The following is a 23,750-nucleotide window of genomic DNA, read 5'->3' as shown; positions in this document are numbered from 1 at the left end:
TTACTTGGTATACGAACTATATACAATTACGTGTACAGTTAGTAATGATGTATAAATTGTGTTACACTATGTGAATGACCTTATACTGAGGATATAACTGATCCAGGACAGTGGAATGCCGACCAAATCTCTTCCACCTCAGCATAAGCTGGTATTTACACATTGCCAGCTGATATGATCGATCTGTGAAGAACTGATACAAAACAGGAGTGTGACTAAGAAACAAAAGGCAAAAGACAATTCTTTTGATACTTTTTTTTGGAACAAAACAATTCTAGTGAGTGGTAGCAAATTCTCTGACAAATTATTTATCTTAGAAAAATAAATCACTTGGCATTACATCTTGACATTTGTCTACCTGGCACAATAAGAGAGGTAAGCTCTTAGGTATGTAATCATATGGTTTTCCTGCTTATAATAACAGACAAAAGCTCTCAGGTGTGCCCTAACTGACAAAGTGACAATGTTAAGCTCTTAAGGGCGCCCAACTTAGAGAACTAACAAAGCTAAGCTCTCAGGTGTGCCCTACCTGGTGCAGTAACAGAGGTAAGCTCTCAGGTGTGTACTCGAGTTGCAGGGAGCTCTCTAGCTCTCTCTGAATCACCTCTGCTTGTGACACTATGGGTTTTACAGCTGGAACCTACAGTAAACACTCAGTGTGCACATTATTAACACAAGGCAATAAAGAGTGAAGAAAGTAGACAACAAGCTATAACTAATACATTATTTCTTCTTTCTAAATGATTAAACCGCACTTGCAATCCCCTCTGCAGAACGCGTTGCCTCTCCATGCGAAAATAGACCACGCTTTTTGGAATATGAACAGAGCTATATAAAAAAGCGTGAAACATTAGATAAAACTATCCATGATTATCATATATTACCAAAAATATCCATCTATTCTCATTTTGGGAAAAGCTTTAGTTATCTCACCTGTAAGAATTTGTGGATGTTCCGTGCATAGTTTCATTATTTTCCGTTTCTCTCCTCAGTGCCTGAAGCAGTGAAGTCAACTCAGCCTCGAGCTGCTCCACCTTCGCCGTGGAAGACACTTTGTATACTCTGGGCCTGACCATGTCGTCGCACATTTGAGACTACTGTAGTATTTTAACTAGTTCTTCTCCTGTGTTTATTTTAACAAAAAGCGTGATGTCACGAGGTTTGATAAATCGTCAAAATACTCTGTGGTTTGCACTTGGACCGATCATTCCAATAAGAAGGCGGAGTGTTTTCATATTGTGTCCATGGAGACTTGACGGAGTTGAAATAGTACAATGCAGAGTAACAGACAACCTAACCCCTAACAATGAAAAACAAACACAGCACAGTACCGGATAAGCAGCTAAAATTCAATTTCTCATTCTGTTACTTGCCGTTTGAATAGACATATTTGCAAACGCGCCTGAATTTGACGTTGCACAATTAATATATGTCATGTGCTTTCCCAATTATTTCTTTTCTTTATGCTTCTTTGATTTGCTGTACTGTTTTCGAACTGCAGAGGGCGATCAAAAGCTATTTGGTTTAAATTCCTCTGTTCTGTTCACATCCTAGATTTTGCTGACCAGATGAGATTTTAAGAAAAACATTAAGAGAAGGCTATGCAATGTTGTCCTTTGCCTACGCAATACTACAGCGCGGTTCTGGAGTTTCTTGACGACTGTACATTTTTATACACATAGCTCAAGAAGCTGTTAACATGCAAACGCATGAAGGTTAATTAGTTAATCATTTATGACATAACACTTTCTTTTCCTTCTCTCTTCTCTACATTGTAAGTATGTCTAGGTATCTTAATATTTAATGATTATAATCAGTTATTTTAGGAAGTGCTACATAGTGGCTCCATGTATACATGCAAACAAGGAAGAATATTTTGTAATGGCTGGTATGATATAAGCACTTTTTAATTATTTAAACGAAAATGTATCAGTCACTTTTCACCAGTATGGTTTTAAATAGCTCAACACCCCAATTTCACATGGAAACAGAACAACTGATTGGTTCCCAGCAAAGGTAGCCTATATCCAATGAGAAATCATCACCAAGGTGTCAAACCAATGCGTGCACAAAGACATATGGCACACTTTACATCTATTGTCACTGGGGGTAGGGACAGTCCCATCATTTTGTCCCCTATATATATATATATATATATATATATATATGTCAAATTGAAGGAGTCAAAATATCCTTGCATCTGGCATGTCTTCATGCAGATTTGACATTTATAAACCCTGACAGCTAATACTGATCTGAGATGACCTCTAAGGATGCTGCAGAAGGAAACTAATATGCATTACAAAGGATCTGAAATAACCCAAATATTGAAATTGCTGAAACAGAGCAGGTCACATACAGGCCGAAGACCAGAGTGGCAGGACAATAGACTGGAAGACACATAGGTCCTATTCGGCAGAGATAAGATAAACAGCAAGCTCACCTCAGCAATCTAATCAGCAATCCAATTTTCATTACATTCAGTGCACTCATATCCATAAATGTTGACAAAAGGAAAATCACCACTACACTATAAAGTTCAACATGATAATTTAGGACTGTCCAATTGTGTAACGAAGGCACAGATCAGTCAGTGGCACTCAAACTAGTAATTCAAGAGCTGTGAACTCTCAAACAGCAGTGCTCGCTGACTAAAAGGAAGAAAAACTGAACTTATCCTTTTCTGAGTCTTAACAGTGAATATGCATGCCAGCTCTTCTCTGCCTAATGCTAGATGTAGTTCTAGGTTAACTCAAAACTTCAGATACAAAAGAGAGTCTCTGTTCTTAATCATTTGGGACTTTCTAGAGAGCACAGATATAGGCTTTAATGAAGCAAAGCAGTTTCATTCATGTCTTACCTATAGTCAAAGGCAGCCAATCAAATCAACACTATTATGTGGATATTTATCACCCAAAGCCCACATCATAGTTAAAAAGCCTTTAATAAACAAGTTAATCACTCTTAGGACTGTCCAGAGATTCTGATTAAAACATTTAAACCGTCACAGAACAACAATGAGCAATCTCAACTGGACAGTCAGCCCTTTTGGATGTAAACAAAATGCATTTATAAAGTTACACACAGATTATTTTATTTAAAGTGGACTCACACACACCACTGTGTGTGTGTGTTTCCCCTTCCTGATTTTTTTTTTTTTTTTTTTGCATGTTTGTCACACTTAAATGTTTCAGATCAAACAAATTTAAATATTAGACAAAGATAACAAGTAAACAAAATGCAGTTTTTAAAAATGAAGGCTTAAGGGGGGAAAAAACCCAAACCTACATGGCCTTGTGCAAAGTAGTGAGTGCCCCCTAAACATAACTGGTTGGGCTACTTTTAGCAGCAACAACCGTAATCAAGCATTTGCGATAACCGGCAATGAGTCTTTTACAGCGCTGTGGAGGAATTTTGGCCCACTCAGCTTTTCAGTATTGTTGTAATTCAGCCACATTGGAGGGTTTTTGAGCATGAACCGTCTTTTTAAGGTCATGCCACAGCATCTCAATCAGATTCAGGTCAGGACTTTGACTAGGCCACTCAAGTCTTCATTTTGTTTGTTTTTCCTAAGCCATTCAGAGGTGGACTTGCTGGTGTTTTTTGGATCATCGTCCTGCTGCAGAACCCAAGTGCGGTTCAGCTTGAGGTCACGAACAGACGGCCAGATATTCTCCTTCAGGATTTTTTGGTAGACAGCAGAATTCATGGTTCCATTTACCACAGCAAGTCTTCCAGGTCCTGAAGCAGCAAAACAGCTCCAGACCATTACATTACCACCACATTTTACTGTTAGAATGATGTTCCTTTTCCAAAATACTGTGTTACTTTTACGCCAGATATAATGGGACAGACACCTTCCAGAAAGGTGTCTCATCAGTCCACAGAGTTATTTCCCAAAAGTCTTGGGGATCATCAAGATGTTTTCTGGCAAAACTGAGACAAGCCTTTATGTTCTTTTTGCTCAGTAGTGGTTTTCATCTTGGAACTCTGCCATGCAGGCCATTTTTGCCCAGTCTCTTTCTTATGGTGGAGTCATGAATACTGACCTTAACTGAGGCAACTGAGGCCTGCAATTCTTTGGCTGTTGTTATCTGGTCTTTTGTGACCTCTTGGATGAGTCCTCACTGCTCTCTTGGGGGTAATTTTGGGCAGCCTGCCACTCCTGGGAAGCCTCAACACTGTTCCATGTTTTCACCATTTGTGGATAATGGTTCTCACCGTGGTTCACTGGGGTCCCAAAGCTTTAGAAATAGCTTTATAACATTTTCCAGACTGATCAAGCTCAATTACTTTGTATCTCATTTGTTCCTGAATTTCTTTGAATCGCAGCATGCTGTCTAGCTTTTGAGGATCTGTTAGTCTACTTCACCTTGCAGGCAGGTTCTATTTAAGTGATTTCTTGCTTGAGAACAGGTGTGGCAGTAATCAGGTCTAGGTGTGGCTAGAGAAATTGAACTCAGCTTTCCAAAGATGTGATAAACCACAGTTAATTTATGTTATAATAAAAACCTTCATTTAAAAACTGCATTTTGTGTTTACTTGTGTTAGCTTTATCTAATATTTACATTTTTTTGATGATCTGAAACATTTAAGTGTGACAAACAGGCAAAAAAAAAAAGATCAGGAAGGGGGCAAACACTTTGTGTATATAGATAGATAGATAGATAGATACACATACACACACACATATATATATATATATATATATATATATATATATATATATATATATATATATATATATATATATATATGTGTCACACTTAAATGTTTCACATCACCAAACAAATAAATATTAGACAAAGATAACAAGTAAACACAAAATGCAGTTATTAAATGAAGTTTTATTAAGGGGGGAAAAAAATCCAAACCTACATGGCCCTGTGTGAAGAAGTGATTGCCCCCTAAAGCTAATAACTGGTTGGGTCACCATTAGCAGCAAAAACTGCAATCACATGTGCGTGTAATAAATATAAATGTATATAAAGTACAACTGTGGTGAAACACCACAAACAAGACTTTATTTTCACCAATTCAATCAAAGGATTATGACAAATACAAAACTGTATAGAACTATACAGCTTTTTAGTGCTTAAAAAACCCTCCATAATTAAGATACAAAAAGACAAGAACACAAAACAGTGCTGTACAAAGCTTTATTTACATGCACCATATCTTGTACTACCCAAGTTACTCAAAATGGCAATAGAGGGGTATTTCAGCCAACAATCAGTGTATCTATTAGTAAATATGTTAAATACAGCCAGTCATGGCAAACAGGGTATGTGACGCATTAAAATGTTCATTTACATTCATCTGAAGATCCTCTTGATGCGTAAAGTAAAATGAAATCAGGCTACATTTTCAACAGGTTATAATTAATGTGAAATAAATATCAGAGGAAATGACAAATACTTTGTATGGTTTTAATAGCACAACGGAATGTAAACAAGAACACCACTGTAACTCAATGTAAGCTTGTGTAACAGTGCTTGATGTGTTGGTGGAGTTGTGAGTCTGAAAATGGAATCAGACAAAGATGCATTCAACCATCACAATGCAACTGCATCAACATGTGACAGGGTTTCCTGAATGGCACTACCACTGAACATGCAAAAACACTAGCCTCACTGTTGGTGAACTGCTAATTTGATCACTTTGCATGTGTAACAAACTAGTTAAAATACAGTCTGTGTAAGCGTGCTTAAATTTCTTAACATATCGATTGTGACTATTATACTAAAATGGGTCACGTGAAGATCCTTGTTGCATATTGCCTTTAGAACAGAGACGATGCACTTTTTAAAGCACCACCCAGTGTGCAAATATATACAAAGGAACGGCTAAAAGGGTGCCAATGCAGCCTTGCAAGCTTATAAATGGTGTTTCTTCCAACTATTCGCAGTCGTGTAGTAGTCTTTGAGCTCTGAGATCTCACCTGTATAATTTCTTACTTGTGTAATAAATATGCTAAAACATTTCAACAGACATCACAAAAACTACTTTAAGATGGTCAAGTCTTTTAGATAAGCTCAGGATGGAAGTGATGAAATGGACAGACTCAAGTACTTTGAGCTGAATAAAACGCTGCATTAAAAAGTACATCAATGCAGTGCAGTAGAGGGGAAAAAAAACATAATACATCACATGAAATAGTTCAACAACTGGTCAAATTTCACTGCTCTGTGAAAGGAGTAAGGGACATCACAACGGTATTCATTTGTCACCTTTTCTGGTTCTGCAGAACAGACCAAAAAATATCACCCTGTTAATTCTGAAGGGAACAAAAAACATTCTCTAGAGTTTGGGTTGTAAAACAGGAGATCACTAACTGATGTCCAGTTTGGCAGAAGACACCTGTCTCTATTAATGTGAAGACAAAAAATGTGAACATCTCTTCCTAATCTATGGTTAAACGGTAATCTAAACTCAGCAGTGAGATTTACCTAGGCTGAGTTCATTTCTGAGTAGACTAAGGGAAGAAGAGGGTATTAAGGTCTTTATTCAAGAGAAAACATATTTCCAGTTGTGGTAAAGTCCTTCCTTATTTGTGTCTCCTTAAACCTTGTCCTTGACACTGAAGTCAAACAGCAAGCACTTCTAAGTTTCATAAAATTCCATCAAGTTGTCCATCACACACAGGCCTGGACCATGACGAATCACAATATATGGCTACTAAACCAGGACAACACCAAGTGCATGAGTTATTGAATTGATTTAAAATTATTCCAGTTTTCAAACAGCATTTCTACAGCATTCCCATACACTTCCCTTGCACAGGACAGTGTTTAAAGCTTTGTTCTGCCCTGCCACTGCATACCAGCTACTGAGGCAATCAGCCTGGTACCCAGCTTTGGGATGAGGTTTGTTTGGTACTTGAGAGACTCCCTGAATTCAGGTTTAGGTTCTGACTGGAGATGAGATGAGAATCAAAGGTGAACTCTAAGTCATCAGCATCCATCAAGTCATTCCGGATGATGGTGTCCATGTCACAATCAAGGCTACTGCTGAAAGCTTCAAGATCTAGATCGGTAGGGAAACTGAGTCTGTCCTGATTCACTGACTGAACACAGGGAACAATGCTATTGAGACCTGACAGCAAGGAATCCGAACAGCTGAGCTGCATAGATGTGGAGGGAGACTGCTGGAGACGCTGTTTGACTAAGCTTTGATAGTCTGAGTCACCTCCTGACCCCAAGACCCCGTTTGTTCTCCATCCTGCCAGCGAAACCTTCTTGAGTCCAACCTGGCCTCCAGGTCCAGCTTGGAGGGCACCGCGGCGGGAGCTCTGAGAGATGGAGGCACTGGCCTGAGACATCAGCGGGTCAGACTGGGTGAGTAGCACATCGCTGTGGCTGTGTGGCTCTGAGCCTAGCAGATCCTGGAGGCTTGACTTGCCGAAGTGGGAGCCGCAAGTGAACATGGCCGGCTTATTCTCCTGGATGGTCTGCATGGGTAACTGGCGCAGGCCTGTGACGGATGATGGGCTGAACATGGAGCCGGGGCTGTAGCTGCCTGATGGAACCCCAAGACTGCTGCTGGAGCAGCTAAAGGTAAACACGGGGCTCCCTTGAAGGCTGGCACTACCCTCATCCTGGCCTGGAGACTGCGACGCCGTCAAGCTGATGTTGTCAAGCAGGTCATCCATCATGTTGTCAGAGAGGCCATCATTAAGGTTCATAGTACCTGCAAGGTCGGCAAGACGAGGCAGCTCCGTCACACCCGTGGAAGGTGACATGCTGCTGGGATTGGAGTAGAGCATGGGAGAAAGGGGTGCGTCATCATCAGGAATCTCATCCACCTCAAGGTTGGCCAGGATAGGGGACAGGCGCCCGCTCAGTGTGCTGGCATTGGAGTTGGTGCGAGAACGAAAGTCAGTCCAGGCATCAAGCTCGTCGCTGCTGCGGGAGGTGGGACTCCCTGTCCACTTGGACAGGCTTGAGGAACTCTCTGAGTTCCCATCCTGAGCCACCTGGAGAGCAGCCTTCTTCTTGGCTGCACGGCCACGAGCATTCTTGAGGAGCTTGTTGCTGTTATCCATGGAAACAGCACGCCTACGCGGGACCTTCCCACCCTTACCGCCATCTGGGTTGACCATCCACCATGAGCTCTTCCCTGTGCCTTCATTCTGGACCCTGACAAACCGGCTGTGGAGGGACAGATTGTGCCGGATGGAGTTCTGCAAAAACACAAGAGGACAGCTGTTGATCTTTGTACTGAACCTTGAAGCCACAGCAACCTATGAATATGGAAGAAGGTATGGCAGATCTGTGTTTAGGCTTATTTTGTGAGTACAATGAGTATTATATTCTGAAGCCAGTATATTAAACACTGTCCAGGTTTTTGTTTTTTTTTGGGGGGGGGGGGGGGGGGGGTCGGTCAACGTTGCTTGTATGCCTTTTTAAAAACCACTTAAAATACCATAGCTAGAAATTTCATATACAAATGATGTATTATTTAATTTAAATGATTCAGTTTCTCATAAATTATAAATATTCCAAATAAAACAGCAAAAGATTAAGAACCTGAAAAATCAGGATGTCATGCGACACTGTAATAATATCAATTTATTGTACTACAAATAGTCAGTCATATTGTCCAACTCAGTTTTCATTCATATTTTTCAGGCACAGTAAAGAGAGAACACCGTAACATTGACAAATACAAATAAATAAGTAAATAAATAAATTTTACTGCCTGGGGTCACTGAATGTCACCTATATGATTAGTCAGTTGCTAAGCAGGAGTCCTTATGCAGAACAGGGACTGGAGATGATGAGACTCAAATGAGACTTCCTCTTCCATGCACTACCTTTCTTCTTTAATCAGTCAGAGCTTTCCTATACAATGGGGCTGAACTATTGAGGGAAAATATGGAATTCAAAATGTTCTGACAAACTGCAATTGTAATACATGTTCTACAAGATAAACTCCAGGCTCCAGGTGTTCAGGGTCCACATACTTCTAAATATCTACCAAGAATAAGTATAATCAGTTAAGGTAGGGGAATATTAATTAAAAGGTTGCTGGTTCAAGCCCCACCATCACCCAGTTAGCACTGTTTGGCCCCTGATCAAGGCCCTTAACCGTCAATTGCTCAAATTATGCTTGGTAACAATTCTAAGTTGCATTGGATAAAAGTGTCTGCTAAATTCCGTAAATGTATAAATCTGCATCATTCCTACACAATCAGATAAAGAAAAAGAGATGGTTAAAATTACACAGCTGCTGTTACTGTTTATTTAAGCAGCACTATTATAAAATTATTAGTTACTGCCATGACAGAAAAATCTTTTTCTTTGCATTTTTAAAAATGGTAATAACCTGATGAATCTTGTATCAATATTTTCAACATTGTTAAACAGATCCAACTGCCGTGATAACAGCACACAATTTGCATTGGCTCCACTGAGATATCGACCTAATACTTAACTTGATATCAGTTAATTTCTCAGGCCTACTCTAAAACACAGACCCACAATGTATGAATATCACAGTAGCTTATGATTTCTGGAGTTCTGCAGTCATGACTGCTGGCCTGGCTATGCTCATGTTTCTCAGATTGAATGAGCTGGCCTGGAGACTCCTCAACCACAGCCTCTGCTTCAAGCTAATTACTGGATTTTATCCAGAGAGAACTCAAACTCTCTGAGCAGAACAAACATTTTACTCTTAACCTGCATAAGCCATTTTCCGTTTTTACTTACTTAAGTAGGCCAAAAAGCCTGACTGGACTTAATCACTAAACTGGAGTTGCTACCTGTATGAATGGCATTCACAGATCAAGATGGATTGTTAAGTAATTCATTAAAAAAATACTGTCCTGTTTAAAATACATTGCTCATAAAAAAACTTGTGAAAAAAGTGAAAAATTAATCATATATTGGAACTCAATGAACGAAAGATTCAAGTTAAAAATCTTTACTGCTATAAATTGTGTACTTTGTTGAGAACAAAATGATGCAACAACGGTCACTGGAAACTAAAATCTTCAAGCCACTGAGAGCTGTAGTCAAAATTGAAAGTAATCAAAGTAAAAAGAATGGACCCTCCAAGGATATGCCTCCCCAGACCATCACTGACCCACCACCAAACTGGTCATGCTGGATGATGCTGCACTTCACCATAGTTTCCATATACTCTCGTGTCCGTCACATGTGTTCAGTGTAAAGCTGCTCTCATCAGTAAACAGAGTGGGGTATCTGTGGCCGATCTGTCAATTCTGGTGTTCTTTGGCGAATGCCTATTGAGCTGCATGGCGCTGGGATGGTCCCACTAGAGGATATTGGGTGTCCTCTAGGTCCCACTAGAGGACATCGTGCCCCCATTACACCCTCATGTAGTGTGTTTGACAGTTTGGTCAGAAACATGTACACCAGTAGCCTGCTGGAGGTCATTTTGTAGGGCTCTGGCAGATACCAGTCCTGCTGCTGGGTTAATGCCCTTCTATGGCCATGTCCAGCACTCCGTGTGTAATGTGTAATGGACCAGGTATCTTCTCCATGCTCTTCAGACTGTGCTGGAAGACACAGCATACCTTCTTGTGATGGCATCTATGGACGCCTCATCCTGGAGGAGCTGGACTACCTGTGCAACCTCAATGGTTTGCAGGTACTGCCTCATGCTACCAGTAATGGCACTAGCAAAACACAAAACTACAGTACTGTAGAGAAGAATCAGTCAGGAAGGATACAGAGGGAGTCTGTGGCCACAACCTGCAAACCCATTCCCTTTATGGAGGTTGTCTTGCTGTTGCCTCGCCAGTGCACCTGCTGTCACTTTCATTTGCACAAAACAGGTTAAACCGATTCAAAAACATGTGAATGAGGTAATAGTATGCAAAACCTGCTATCCTGGTTCTTCACCTACCACTGTACAGTTTTTGATTTTGATGAGGGAAAAAAAAAAAAAAAAAAAAAAAAAAAAAAACAACCCCAAATGGTGAACAAATCACTTACTCTGCAATAAAACTGAACAAATCAGCTAGAGATATGGTAAGAGTTGTAGAGCCACTTATCTTATGTTAATAGCATTATTCTCACTGTTCAAAAACAACCGAATATAAGGCCAGGGTTACATATTTTTCAATGTAACTTCAGAAACAGGTAGTGGAATTTTAGCTCAGGTCACTTACTGATGCTCCCACACGTGACACTGTATGTGAATGAAGTTTGAAGAAGATTGTTTTTTCACTATTAAAGACACCCAACAGGAAATAGTCAATTAATTTAAAGTAAATACAGCACAAAAAATGGCTGCTATAAATAAGCAAATCAGTATGGCTTTGAACACCTTCATAATGAAGTCTCCAGATGAGCCTATAAATAATAGGACAATACAGGCAAATGCTCACAAATGTACAACGCAGAAATCTTTCTGCTTTGTGATATTGTTCCTAAATGATTTTAACCAAACAATTTTGGTTTGAATACACATTAGAATTCGAAAATTGTGTGATCTGAGCAATTCTGAAAGAGGCAAGGTCATCAATGCTAGACTAGCTGGGACCATTTATTTCAAAAACTACCAACCTTGTGCGTTTTTCTCGTGAACTGGTTAAGAGTACTGAGAGTGGTGTGATCAAGGAAAAACATCCAACGAAAGGGGTTCTTGTGGACATAAACAACTCGATGAAAGGGGTCAGAGGAGGATGTCAAGAATCAGTTCTGACAAACAGGCGGTTCACAGCCAAGCAAACTGCAGCTGAATACATTGCTGGTGCACCACCTAATGCGTACAAACACAACCCGTCACTCCTTAGCATGGATATGCTATAACAGCAGATGATCAGTTCAAGTGCCATTGCTGTCTAGGAGAAACAGGAAGACAAAACTCCAGTGGACAAGTGCATCCTGTCAAACTATCCTAACAATTTCAACACCTAGGGTAATCTATGCATGACAAATTGCTGTGGTTCTGAAAACCAACGGGATACTACATGGGTGTTTCTAATAAAGTGGCCATTCAGTGTGGGTATATCTCTCTACACTGAATGGCCACTTTATTAGAGATACGCAAGTACATACATACACTTATAAATGTATGTACACGTGCATTTAACATACATACAAATACATACAAGTGGTTTAAAAAGGTGAGAGAACAGACCACCCGTCAAAAAATAAATATAAATAAATATAACTGCCAATTAGACAGACAGATGATATATTTACATTAGGTTTCTCATAGATACTTCACCTAAAATGAACTACAGAGGATTTATAACAGGCTGGGAAAATAAATTTCCAGACAGTTCATTCCTAGAGCAAAACTGACATTTAGATTTACATTGACTTCTTTAATAGGGTGGGACTCTCAGTTCATAAACACAAACACTGATATGACAGAATGTGGTGAAGTTCCTGTCGCATATTTTGTATTGTTGTCTCCCTTTTCATTCTGTTCATCAAAGACTAGTAGCTATAAATAAAATAGCTCCAATAATGGGCTGAAATCTCTAGCGCTTCCCTCCCCCATTCTCCTAAAGCCATGGCGCTGTCCCTTGTCTGCACAGCACCACTCAGAAAAGGGTTGGACTGCTGCCAGTTTACACAAAGCTAGATCTCAGAGTCAAACACCAAGCTCTTCACATTTTGCTACACACTGACCTACATAGTTTCCAGTCAGCTGATTGATTCTTATGCTGAAGCCACAAGCCAATAAGCAGTGGAGGTGGGGACAGAACAGCCAATCATAATGCTTGTACTGATTAAATCCTCAGGGCTTCCCCCCCCCCCTTTTCTCCTCACTTAGACACAAGCAAGCTCTGTGGCACATGCAGAGAACAAATACTGCATTAACTCGTAAGGCACACATCTCTGCAGCTGAGGCTCAGTTCTTTTACAATTACCTGAGATTGTTACATATAATCACTTTTACAAATCTAAGAAAATAACCAAAAACAAAAAATCTGTTTCATAGTTTCATATTGAGATATATATCCATCCAAAACATTGTCATATCTCTGCATGGACAAACAAATATCATATATAATCAGTAGAATTTAATCTGCTCTAATACATGCGTTTTCCTCTTTCCTACTGTCAAATCTGCAGCACTGCAAACTTATTTCCAGAGGTTTGTTTCCAATTCAAATGCAGAATTCATTAGACTCAATTCCATGTTACACAAGTTGCTTTTCCAGGCCATGATAATCCCCAAAATCTAACAAGAATCAGCATAGCAAGTAGAGTGAAAGCTCTTTGCACATTCATGTGCTTAACAGAAAAAACAAGGCCACCTACAAAACTTGTAAGTTTACACATATAATTGGTTATGATTGGACAGGCATTAACATTTAGATTCACATAAGGGACAATGGCATGTTGGATGCAAGGACGACTTCAGTTTCTGTGGCTCGTCCAGCAGATACGAGACTGACGCAATTTCCATAAAAACATTCCCATTTATATTTGCACACCCTTTTGTTGATTGATGCAAATTATGCATAGAAAACCTTAGGATGGTGACTTGCCTACCTACTTGATAAAAAGAACAGATTTATTTTGCACTGCAGAAGGCCACCTGAGGGATTAAAAAAAATCAGACACCTGCTGTTTAGGTATGCCTTTTAATCCTACACATCATAACTCTTCTCCTCAACCACTGCCCATACTGGTGAGGACATTTGTTGACTCTAGTAAATCTACATTTATGAGGCTTTTCCCTGTAAGCATACCTACCTTGTGTTGGTGCAAGATAGAGGTGTACTGGTCTGATCAAAGAAAACTGGGTGTGAGGAGGGTTTATCATTTGCAGCCTTGCTGTTTATCTGGTGATACTAAAATGTCCACTGGTGTATCGCTGACATCACCCATTTAATCAGTAAACACCACAACCACATTACTAATGTTTCCCATTACTAATGTTTCCCACTTTAGCACCTTTGATAGATCTCAGACAAATTATTAATCTCCTGTCTTAAACAACTACCCAACAATAATGATATTATTATTAATAAACAAAACTAAACATAAATATGTAAATGTTATTTACATATTTCACGTTAGGTATAATCTTCAGTGCTAATGTGTCTTACCTTCCACCCTGCAGAGCTGTTGCTGTCACCTTTGTCCTTGAAGTATGGCACAGATCTGACCATCCAGTCATAAATCTGGGCCAATGTCAACCTTTTCTCAGGCGAGCTCTCGATGGCTTGAGTGATGAGGTCTGCATAAGAGTAGTTGCCCCAAGCATTTCTGCGAGCAGACGATTTTCTGGGTTGCTGGGGTACAACATTGTTTGTGCTCAAGTCACTGCCTGCAGCGACCAGTGGCTGCGAAGTAATGGGAGAACCACGACTGTCTTTGCCATTTGAAACAGCGTTTAGTCCTACTACAGGAGGAGCACCACTGTGATTCTGCTCAAGCTTTGTGGAGCTGACTGCTTTCGATGTGGCTGTGGTGGCGCTGGCCACACGGCGGTCAGTGGCCTTCTCCTCCGCCTCTTCTTCGGGAATAATATCCGCCTCTGTCGGTTCAGGTTTTCCAGCACTGGATTCTGGTCGCGGTAGAGGCCAGGTGCAGGACCTTGGCCTTTTCTGGGGCTCGAAATCTGGATCTGTGTCAACGTCGGCTGCAGAAGCGTTCTCCTCGCAGAATGTGTCTGCCATCTTTTATCCAATGAAAGCTTTACGTGCTGGTCTTTGACACAATTCAGCAGTAGTTGGAGTATCGTTTTGCATTCCATTAATGGATGGATTCCTAAGTCAACATTTCTGTGCGGGACAGATCTAGGTTAACTTTCCTAACAGTCTGGCAAAACGCATACAAGAGAATTGGAGAACAACTTGACGCCTCATGCGCCTTTTAGAACTCCAAGCAGATAATGACTAAAGTTAATTTTTTATGGTCACCGGTTTTCTGTCATACGAGAATTTTTGCTTTCCACCGCTAGCTAGCTAGCTAGCTAGCCATATCCCAGCTCTCAGTATCGGGTGCTAGTACGATTAGCTTTTAATTCTGTAGGTTAGTTAGGTTCACTTTAAAGCGTTGAATTCAACTACAGGAGACCCGTGAGATACTACAGACTGATAAAGAATGCACAGAAGTGATGTAGTTGGCTGGCTATCTAGGATAGCTAGCTAACCTTTATCTAGTGTAGGTGCCGCATTTCAGTACTAACATTACGATATTAGCGACACCGAATAAAGTATTATATTGGTTACATTATCTCCAAATGCAGCTGCCATCCTGACAACGTGTTCAAGCCTTTTAGCTACTACCTAACAAGAAAGGAGAGAAGGCAGCTTATGAGCGCCCAAAAGCGGGGGCGAATTAATTTGTTGGGCAGTCTTTTAAACAGTTATCAAGCCATAATTACCTCTAATGTCTGCACGCGGTAAATAACAACGAACGAGTTCTTGATACATCGTTTCCTCGAATACATTTCCATTATCACAGTTCCGTTTGGAGCAAGACTTCGCGCCCCACATCCTGGGCGAGCCGATGCAACTGAAAAGCTTGGTTAATGCGCCGACTACCAAGTCCTCTGCAGTAACAAGACGGAGCCATCGAGCGAATAGCCCTCCCCCCCCGTATTCCATGGTTGGAATTGCCTCTTAAAGGCACCGCTTCGTGGAACCGGGCCAGCATAAGATGTCAGTCGAATACGCTGCCATCACAAACAGCACAGCGTTATATCTAAGGTCTTTGCTAAACTTACTCACCTTCCACTCTAAAAACAAATAATGTTTTAAATGCAGAGGTAGACAGCTGGAGGCAAATTTGTTCTGAACTAGTGTGAGAGAGGAAAATAACTCATCAAAATTCGATTTTCTCCCCACATACCTATTTAATATCTTTAGCTTCAGTCTAAACTGCAAGCAATAAAAATTAAATCAATTTTTAAAAATAAAATATTATTTAAAGCACTTTCATACAGGGAGGAAACCAGCACTTCCTGTACTTGGTTACAGTGCTGCTATATACACTGCACTTGTTATATAATGGGATATATTGTGGTCTGGGCCACCTTACCTATTTTAATACAATGGCAAGACAGTGTTTCCATCATAATGGCTGACATAACCACACATTTTCCAGACAGCCTGTGTGCTTCAGTTAAAGGGTCTGTTCTGATCTTGTGGCTCACATTAAACCAATAAACATGGAAATGACATGATTCTAAACACCTAGGAAAATTGCCAGAAATTAACATTTGTTTCTGACATATCCACTTAGTAATACAATAAAAAAACAACCTATGGGAGTAAAACAGTTAATTTTTAAAAAATAATTAAATTCAAATTGACATCTTAAATAGAACTGTTATCTATTGCCATTTTAAATATCTGTTATTTGCCCAATACACTGACTACTAGATCTATGAGTTGGTATTGGTAATATAAGAAAGCAATTTATATATTTAAATAATAATTTAAAAAAAATCTCTCTTTGTTAAAACACTTAATAGGCTGAAGTCTTACTCACACTCCCTCACTGGAATACATTTCTATACCACCAATAGAAATATGCCCACAAAGTGCAGCATAAAACTGTACAATTTTGGTTAAAATATTCATAGATATTTCACAGTGAATGCTGATTGAGGAGATCCATTTGTTGCATATGGCACTGGCTAGGAAGTGCTCCGATCACCATGCACCCAGTACTCCTCAGTCTGCATCTCAGAAAGGCGGGACACCGTCCTCTGGAAGGCAAATACTTCCTCCTCACCCGTGAAGATTGACAGTGAACTGGCTGCATCCTGAAGCAAACACAAAGCAATTAAACCACAACAGTCTTAAGCATGAGTAAAACAGTCTATGCTGCACTAGGAAATGTTGCATTAATGCTTTCAGGTTACTTCTAAAGAGGTAACTATAGTTTTCTGTGGTGAGCATTAAAGTTCCTTACCCTTTTTAAGCCCAGATCATCTATTAAAATGTGGCTCTCATCATTGTGGTGTCCTTCATTTATAAACAGCTTCTCCAGTGGCACCTCAGCCTGTAACACCACCCGCACCTGTAAAAGTAGATGACTGAACTGTATGGGGTTTGTTCAGAATATTTGTGAAGAGAAATAAGGTCAGGACAAGCAGATTCATCCATTGTTTACCTTATGGTCGTAGAGCGCATCAATGAGAGTTATGAAGCGCCTGGCCTGGGTCTTCTTATTCAAAGTGAGTAAAGGAATGTTCCGAATGAACACTGTATCAAACACTGTAGAGATTTCTAAGTAGTCACTGGCTCCTAAAGGCTAAAAGGCCAAACAAAAGTAGGCTCAGCAGAACCAAAAGGCAGAATTTCATTTGTGGGTAATAACTTAATTAGAACTGTATTACTCACTCTATCACACAGCTCCTCAAAGGTGCAGTCTGCAATCATCCCACATGCTTTGTTTAGCGTTAATGTCCTCCCATCTACCTTCAGAGACCTACAGCGAGTTACTGCATAAACATTTAATTTATTTACTTCAAATGCAGACATATTAACTTAAGAGGTCATGCACACATTATGTAATTTATGAAAGCAACAGCTACACATTCAAACAGCCCAAATTCTAAAAAATGCAAATTTAAGCTTGAGGCAGAAATACTTCTGCATGCATGGAATAGTCTCATCTTTCTCATTCATAATCATCTTAAACTAAAGACAAGAAACACACATCACACTTAAAAGATTCACTTTGTAAACTTACTGTCATTCTGTTTAAATGCCATTTCATCAAACAGCTTATCCAATTCAGCTTCTACATTGTCTTCACTTGAGCTAATTCAGACAACAAAATTTTGTTCAGAACCTATGGATCTAAGCACTGAAGGTATGCAAAAAACATTTCAAATTATGAAATTGAGGAGTTATGCTTAACTCACTGATGTTTCATGTTTATATGTGTTTTTACATAATACAGCTCAAAATATATTTGTTGGCTTTAGATAGGTGCACAGTCCTATAGACATAAATTACAAATAAAATTTTGGAGCCATATTTTTGATTTCTCACAAATAGAAGAGTTTTCCAGCTGCAGGTCGATTTCTTCTGCGGTAATCTATTCCAGAGTCTAGGCGAAGTGTTCGGCAATACTCCTGTTCAGGAAATGAAGGAGAGAACTTATCGCTCATAGCATTTGAAAGTCTTTAAACTTCATACATCTGCTAATGTCAAAGCAAACTCCAACAGCTAACGACATTTAGAAATTCCCTCAGTTGTTAAGTGTGTGAATATTGCATTGAGTAGAATCCCTCAGCTTTCATTTTTACTCTCTGGTATGAGTATTTAAATATCACAGAATTACTGAGCAAAGACTTACCTTAAGGACAGAGATGAAGGGAACAAAGTTCACCCTCTGTAATCCATTCTTGTACAGATCTGTAAAACAGGACTTTGCACTGAGCACATCTTAAAACCTCATCTGTTTTCATGTGCAACCATTGGCTATTGTTAAAAGAGGGCAAATTCTAAATTTATTAAGTAAATATTTTTAGCTTTTATGCTTTGATCCTTGCATTGCTTACCATCTGGATGCCTGTTAGATGTGGCTACTACTACAACACCACTGAGGAAGAGGTTTTCAAAGAGCTGCTTCAGAATCATAGCATCTGCGATGTCTGTGACCTACTCAGTGCAGAAAGTCAATCAAGTTTGTTCATCCATTAATGCAGGAATCCACCAATACAGGAAACGTTGCCTAAACCTGTGCTGATGAATGAGGGAGGTTGTATCAGCCATGGAAATATAAGGCTAAATGAAAACGTTTATTTACCTGAAACTCATCAAAACATAGCAGGGAGGCCTCCTCACTGATTTCCTCAGCAACTGGTGCAATAGGATCATAGGCCTTTGCCATTTTCCCTGCCTTTCTCTTGGGCATGCTCTGTTTTAGTCGATGGATACCTGACAATCAAAAACATTCTTTATTTTAGTAAGTTTAAATAAACAAATTATGTATCACTTGGATTAATGCAAGAATAATAAAATTTCCTTATTACTGAAAGAAGACTAAATGAATGCAAAAGCAGTCATTACAGATGTAGAATAATTCACAGAACAATAGTCTTTTTAATAAGAAGACACTTACGTTTATGTACATCCAACATAAATCCATGAAAGTGGACCCTCTTTTTCTTTGTTAGCTCTACATGACTGAAAAACATGTCCATCAGCATAGTTTTACCTGTTCCTGCAATATAAGCAGAAGTAACTCATCAAAGAATATGATTTTTTATTTAAAAAATCCTGAATAGGTACAGTAGTTACCAGTTGCTCCAGCTTGTATCACAGGCTTTTACAACTTACCTACATCCCCGTAAATGTAGCAACCTTTTGGAGGCTTTTGTCTGGAGAATACCTGTTAGAGGTTAAACAAAATCTTAATGATAAAAAAAATACATTTCTCAAAGGAAGATGAAATCTCCATTTAAAAATAAACAGCTCTCTTGACAGGCATAAAAACTTTCAATAATGTACTACTAGCCTGTTAAAATTAGTTGGTTTGTTATTTACTTATTTATTTTTTAATTAAAGCATTAATAAAATAATAGAGAAACAAGGGTTCTTACTTTTGAAAGGAAGAATGCAGGTTGGTTGTTATATCCTCTAAGCTTCTTCTGCATGCCATCCAACTCCTGTAAAGCATGTCTTTGCTGTTGGTCCTCTTGTAGCAACCCATTCCGAATTAGATTGTTGTACTGTTCCAAAGGTCCACTGAAACTACTGCTGCACGTATTGTTTCGTGTAATAGGATCTTCAATCGACTGGGATAGTACGTCAGATGCAAACGCTGTGTTTAAGTAGAGGGGTATCTTACAGATGTGTAGAGAGGCGGTGTGTTTGTGATGTGCATTGGGAAATCTTCAGAGAACAAATCCGTTTTATTAATTGAACATGTGGTTGATACATGTTGCAAAAACTCCTTCAATGAGGATTAATAGTTGACCTTTTGCATGAAGTGTTAGTGACAATAAGGAGTGCTTGGTCACACTGTTGTTACGAGAAAGTTAACGTCCCACGTTGTGGGACTGGTGAAGACACGCTTACTGACGCGTATATATACCATCAGGTAAACCTTGACACGATTACAAATGATGAAACCGGTATTTGATCACGTAGTCTGAGCCGAGTTTACTAAGGCCAGTAAAACAGGACTGCATGTTAGCAGAAAACATATATATGAAATGACTAAGTTACAATACTCACCTCGCCTGATAGTGTTGTCAATACTTGAAAGGCCTAATTGTGTCTTCTGTATGAGCTTATTCTGTAAAACGCAAGCAACCCTAACAGCCACCAAGGACGCTTTGCCGGCTGCCATCTTGGCATTCAGGATTTGAAAACTTTATTTGAAGCGTACAACAATTTGGGCGTGGTTTCGCTAAAGGTGTTCCCCCCCCCTCTCTCTCGTGTTCTCCCACACAATCATACATATATTTACATATTAGATTTCCAAATCAATTCCTACAATGTTAATACGCTTTTAAACTATAATATGCAACGCACATGTATACATTCACAATCACAATAATAATTGATTTATTGTATGTTTTATTGACTTTATGTTTAAAAATGCGATGTGTTCTAGATATCTGTTGCCATGACAACTGTAGTGCCTACAGGCGCAATCAAACATACACTTTAACAGACACACAGACAGACACATCATCATACATTTGCAGTTATGTTACATGGAATACATGTTGCTTGGATCTTCAACACCATAGTGAAGATACATGGGTTCTAAGGACATGTGGTCCAGAAACATATTTGCAGAGGACTGATATGTTCCTTCAACTAGGGGTTCTTTGTGATTTATTTTCCCCATGTACTTTGGGTACCAGGGTAAGAGGATTTAGATGTTTTCCATTGTACAGGATAACTGGAGGCTAACAGCTGCCAGAGTCTGTGGGTTTTAATGCATCATCATATTAAAATCTGTGTGTGAGAGATAATTCAACTGGGTCTGTGGTGTAGCTATGGCAAAGCAAGTAACCACCCCTCCCCAACTGCTGAATGCATTAATCTAATGGACATTTGTAGCCTGTGTGCTAAGCAGCAGTGTGGTCACCGTGTGCTACAGCCACAGAGAAATGCCTAGAGAGTATTTTCTGAAGGAGAGCTCCTCTTGGCAAACGTACATAACACAACAATCCAGTATGATCTAGGAGTTAAGGTTAAAGAAACCTTCACTCACTACATACAAACTGACAAGGGGGATTATTGTTTAAAAACAAAATAGAAATGTGATGTATTAAGTTTGTGATTGTAAATGTACCCTGTGGTCAGTTGCTTTACAAACACATTCATACTGTCCTGTTTTTTATTAACCTGCTTGTGCATATGTTGTGTTGAACTTTGTACAAGTCCACTTTGTGAGTACATGGTCTGATGGTATCATAACCAAAATTGCTCACATATGTTCAAAAAAGGCCTCATGTCTTTATTATTATTTTTGCAAAAATGTGATGCAGATGAAATGTACTTTGCATATGTCAGTATTGTCTTTTTTCTGGATTCATTTACATTTACATTATATTTACAACATTTAGCAGATGCTCTTACCCAGAGTCACTTACAAAAGTGCTTTGTCATTTATTCATAGAAAAATCCTAGTACAGTACAGTAGGTTAGAGTTCAACATACCAATGAACTATAATACTGTAGAATACAGGGATCAATGCTGATACCTAGAAGTACAAAATACACAAGGTCTGTCTTAAACAATGATAAGTGCAATAAACAATAAGAGCTAGAGTTTGTTAAACAACATAAACAATACTCTACAATAAGTACTAATTTAGTCATTCAATATGGGAGCAATGTCAGTTGTCCTTTAAATATTCTGCAAATAGATGGGTCTTCAGTGAGTAGTCTTGCAGCATCACTACAAAAGAGAGACAACATCATTTTCTATAGATGCGGACATAATCCACTCCTCAATATTACCAAGATGAAAATATAAATTTTGTAAGACTTTATAATGTTAGCTATGAAACAAAATGGTTCAACACAGTATCACACCCTAATGTGTAATTCACACGTTGGTCAAACTGGCAAGCTGTTTAGGTGTGATACGGGGTTGAGTGGTTACTTATTTTATTTATATCAGTATAATTAGACGTGTACTATGGATTTCATGAGGTGCAATGTTTTTTGGTTCTACAGTTAGTTCACTTCTGGTTGCACATTAACTGGCTACTTTTGCAAAGATGTACTGACATAAAATAATTGCTTAAGCGATTATTTAAAAGTATAATTATTATTTGCATTATTACATATAACTATATGTATTCAAGTGACCCATATGCATACTAATATATGTGTACAATTATAACATGTAGTATTGCTTACGCTCAATGATCATTTGGTCAGTCTGCTTTCTGTCAGTTCATATTTGGATATGAACTTCTTGATGTTCCCAATCTCAGCTAAAACAAAGGATGATGACTTTGGATCTGGGTTTTTCTCTATAATCCCTATAACCTGAGCTGGAACACCTGAGATCAGGATGCAACTACAGTCTATCATTCTGAAGACTGGCAACTCCAAAGGTACCTTGCAACAACAACAAAAAAAATCATGATATGGAAATCAGTCATTTCGTGCATTCAGTACACACAATGCCTCATGTTAGTTACTGATAACTAATTTTAATGCTCTTGATTTTGTCACTCGGTTTGTATTTGTATAAATAAGTAAACATTAATGAATATATATAAGTTCTACAGAAAGCAATATAAGGGAATGCTGGCAGTGATGGAATGTGTTTCCCCTCTCAATTCTTATCAAAGGTTGAAGGATAAGATATTGTGTGTAGTACAATGTCTTCAATTTTAATGCAGGTCAGAACAAAAACTAAGTTTTGAATAATCTTAATTTTGGTATGTGAGGTTTTCTACTTTTAAAACATTGATGGTTTAAGTGTATGCTTATGTTGGCTCAGTTCAATTCTTACTGTTTTATTCTAAGACTTAGTGCTTCTTTCTTTACAGCCAAGGGTTTTCTGCTAAACATCCATCAGTTCTCTCCCATTTCAATTCCTTGTGAGTCTACATATGGTAAACAGCATTGGCTATGTTTTTATGATTCTTGAGAAGGTATTAACCTCAATAGCACAGTACCATCATAGCAAGCCAACAGCATATTCCTAATACAGAAGTCAAAAATTAATGATCTCTCAATTTTTTAGACATTGTTTAAATCAAACTAGTAAAAATTAATACCAAAACATAAAATTGGTACGAATGTAGGTATTTGTTAATAGAGTAGGTATTTGGTGCTAGTGTATGTATTTGGTTTTTGCTTTTAAAAGTCCAAAGTCCACATTTTTCATGGGTTACTCACTGGAATACTTATGAATGATATCTAGTTTTAGGGATTAAACTGCATGTAGACATTATTTAACTCACTGTAACATTTACTGGTATTAAATTAATCTTATATAATTACTAATCTGAACTGTTTTCTGTCACGGTTAGTTCCTACCAGCTTGCATGTTCCATATTTTCCCTGTCGTGTGTATTTTAGCTCCATTCCATGGTTTCGTTTTCTCCGCCCCTGGTTTGATTGCTCACACCTGTCCCTCGTTTCTAGCCTTGTTAAATCCATGTATTTAAACCTTGTCGCGTGACCTGTGTCTGGGCTGTTCATTGTTTGTTTGAATGGCTGTCTGGAGGCACGTTTTGATTTTGCAAGCGCGTATCTGTATAGCCGCAAATTTGTACTCCGTGCCTCCTAGTCTGACTGTTTTTCCTAGCTTTCGTGTTTCCTAACCTTTGTTGTAGCCTGCTTCCCCTGTTTGCCTTCGCGTATT

At 38.9% G+C, this 23,750-nt stretch overlaps 3 protein-coding genes and 1 long non-coding RNA gene across 9 annotated transcripts in view; all 4 read right to left on the bottom strand.

The window, feature by feature from the left end:
- The window catches only part of ccdc162 (coiled-coil domain containing 162), a 19,611-nt gene extending 18,204 nt beyond the window's left edge, over positions 1-1,407 (bottom strand). For 4 of the 6 annotated variants that reach the window (XM_081722215.1, XM_081722216.1, XM_081722219.1 and 1 more), the window contains exons 1-4: positions 934-1,407; positions 723-828; positions 530-640; positions 80-193 (exon numbers count right to left, since the gene is read on the bottom strand). In XM_081722215.1, coding sequence (XP_081578341.1) covers positions 80-193; positions 530-640; positions 723-828; positions 934-1,088 — 486 coding nt within the window. In that variant the 5' untranslated portion in view covers positions 1,089-1,407. The remainder of the gene's footprint in view (positions 1-79; positions 194-529; positions 641-722; positions 829-933) is intronic. The other 2 variants (XM_035532828.2, XM_035532831.2) reach the window with 2 other exon arrangements.
- A 3,738-nt stretch (positions 1,408-5,145) lies between these two features.
- On the bottom strand, positions 5,146-15,426 carry foxo3a (forkhead box O3A). The gene is made up of 3 exons (XM_026995571.3): positions 15,325-15,426; positions 14,042-14,719; positions 5,146-8,182 (listed from the first exon to the last, which is right to left on the bottom strand). The coding sequence occupies exons 2-3, from the start codon at positions 14,612-14,614 to the stop codon at positions 6,839-6,841; spliced, it is 1,917 nt and encodes a 638-aa protein (XP_026851372.2). The 5' UTR covers positions 14,615-14,719; positions 15,325-15,426; the 3' UTR covers positions 5,146-6,838.
- On the bottom strand, positions 14,912-20,255 carry afg1la (AFG1 like ATPase a). Its single transcript, XM_026995568.2, has 13 exons — positions 20,141-20,255; positions 19,504-19,724; positions 19,241-19,292; positions 19,023-19,124; positions 18,708-18,838; positions 18,460-18,559; positions 18,255-18,313; positions 17,948-18,030; positions 17,643-17,713; positions 17,291-17,391; positions 17,061-17,201; positions 16,860-16,967; positions 14,912-16,710 (listed from the first exon to the last, which is right to left on the bottom strand). Exons 1-13 carry the CDS (start codon positions 20,253-20,255, stop codon positions 16,582-16,584), a joined length of 1,413 nt encoding a protein of 470 aa, XP_026851369.1. The 3' UTR covers positions 14,912-16,581.
- Positions 20,256-21,667: 1,412 nt separating this feature from the next.
- On the bottom strand, positions 21,668-23,605 carry LOC145659364 (uncharacterized). The gene is made up of 3 exons (XR_014125533.1): positions 23,423-23,605; positions 22,289-22,492; positions 21,668-21,821 (listed from the first exon to the last, which is right to left on the bottom strand). It is a non-coding gene; the product is annotated as an uncharacterized LOC145659364 (long non-coding RNA).
- Between the last annotated feature and the right edge of the window lie 145 nt (positions 23,606-23,750).

The sequence above is a fragment of the Electrophorus electricus genome, chromosome 10 (genome assembly GCF_041902795.1).
Source record: "Electrophorus electricus isolate QZ-2024a chromosome 10, ASM4190279v1, whole genome shotgun sequence".
In the NCBI taxonomy this organism is placed as follows: Eukaryota; Metazoa; Chordata; class Actinopteri; order Gymnotiformes; family Gymnotidae; genus Electrophorus; species Electrophorus electricus.
The sequence above is the reverse complement of the archived record's forward strand: the minus strand, read 5'-3'. Positions and strand labels throughout refer to the sequence as shown.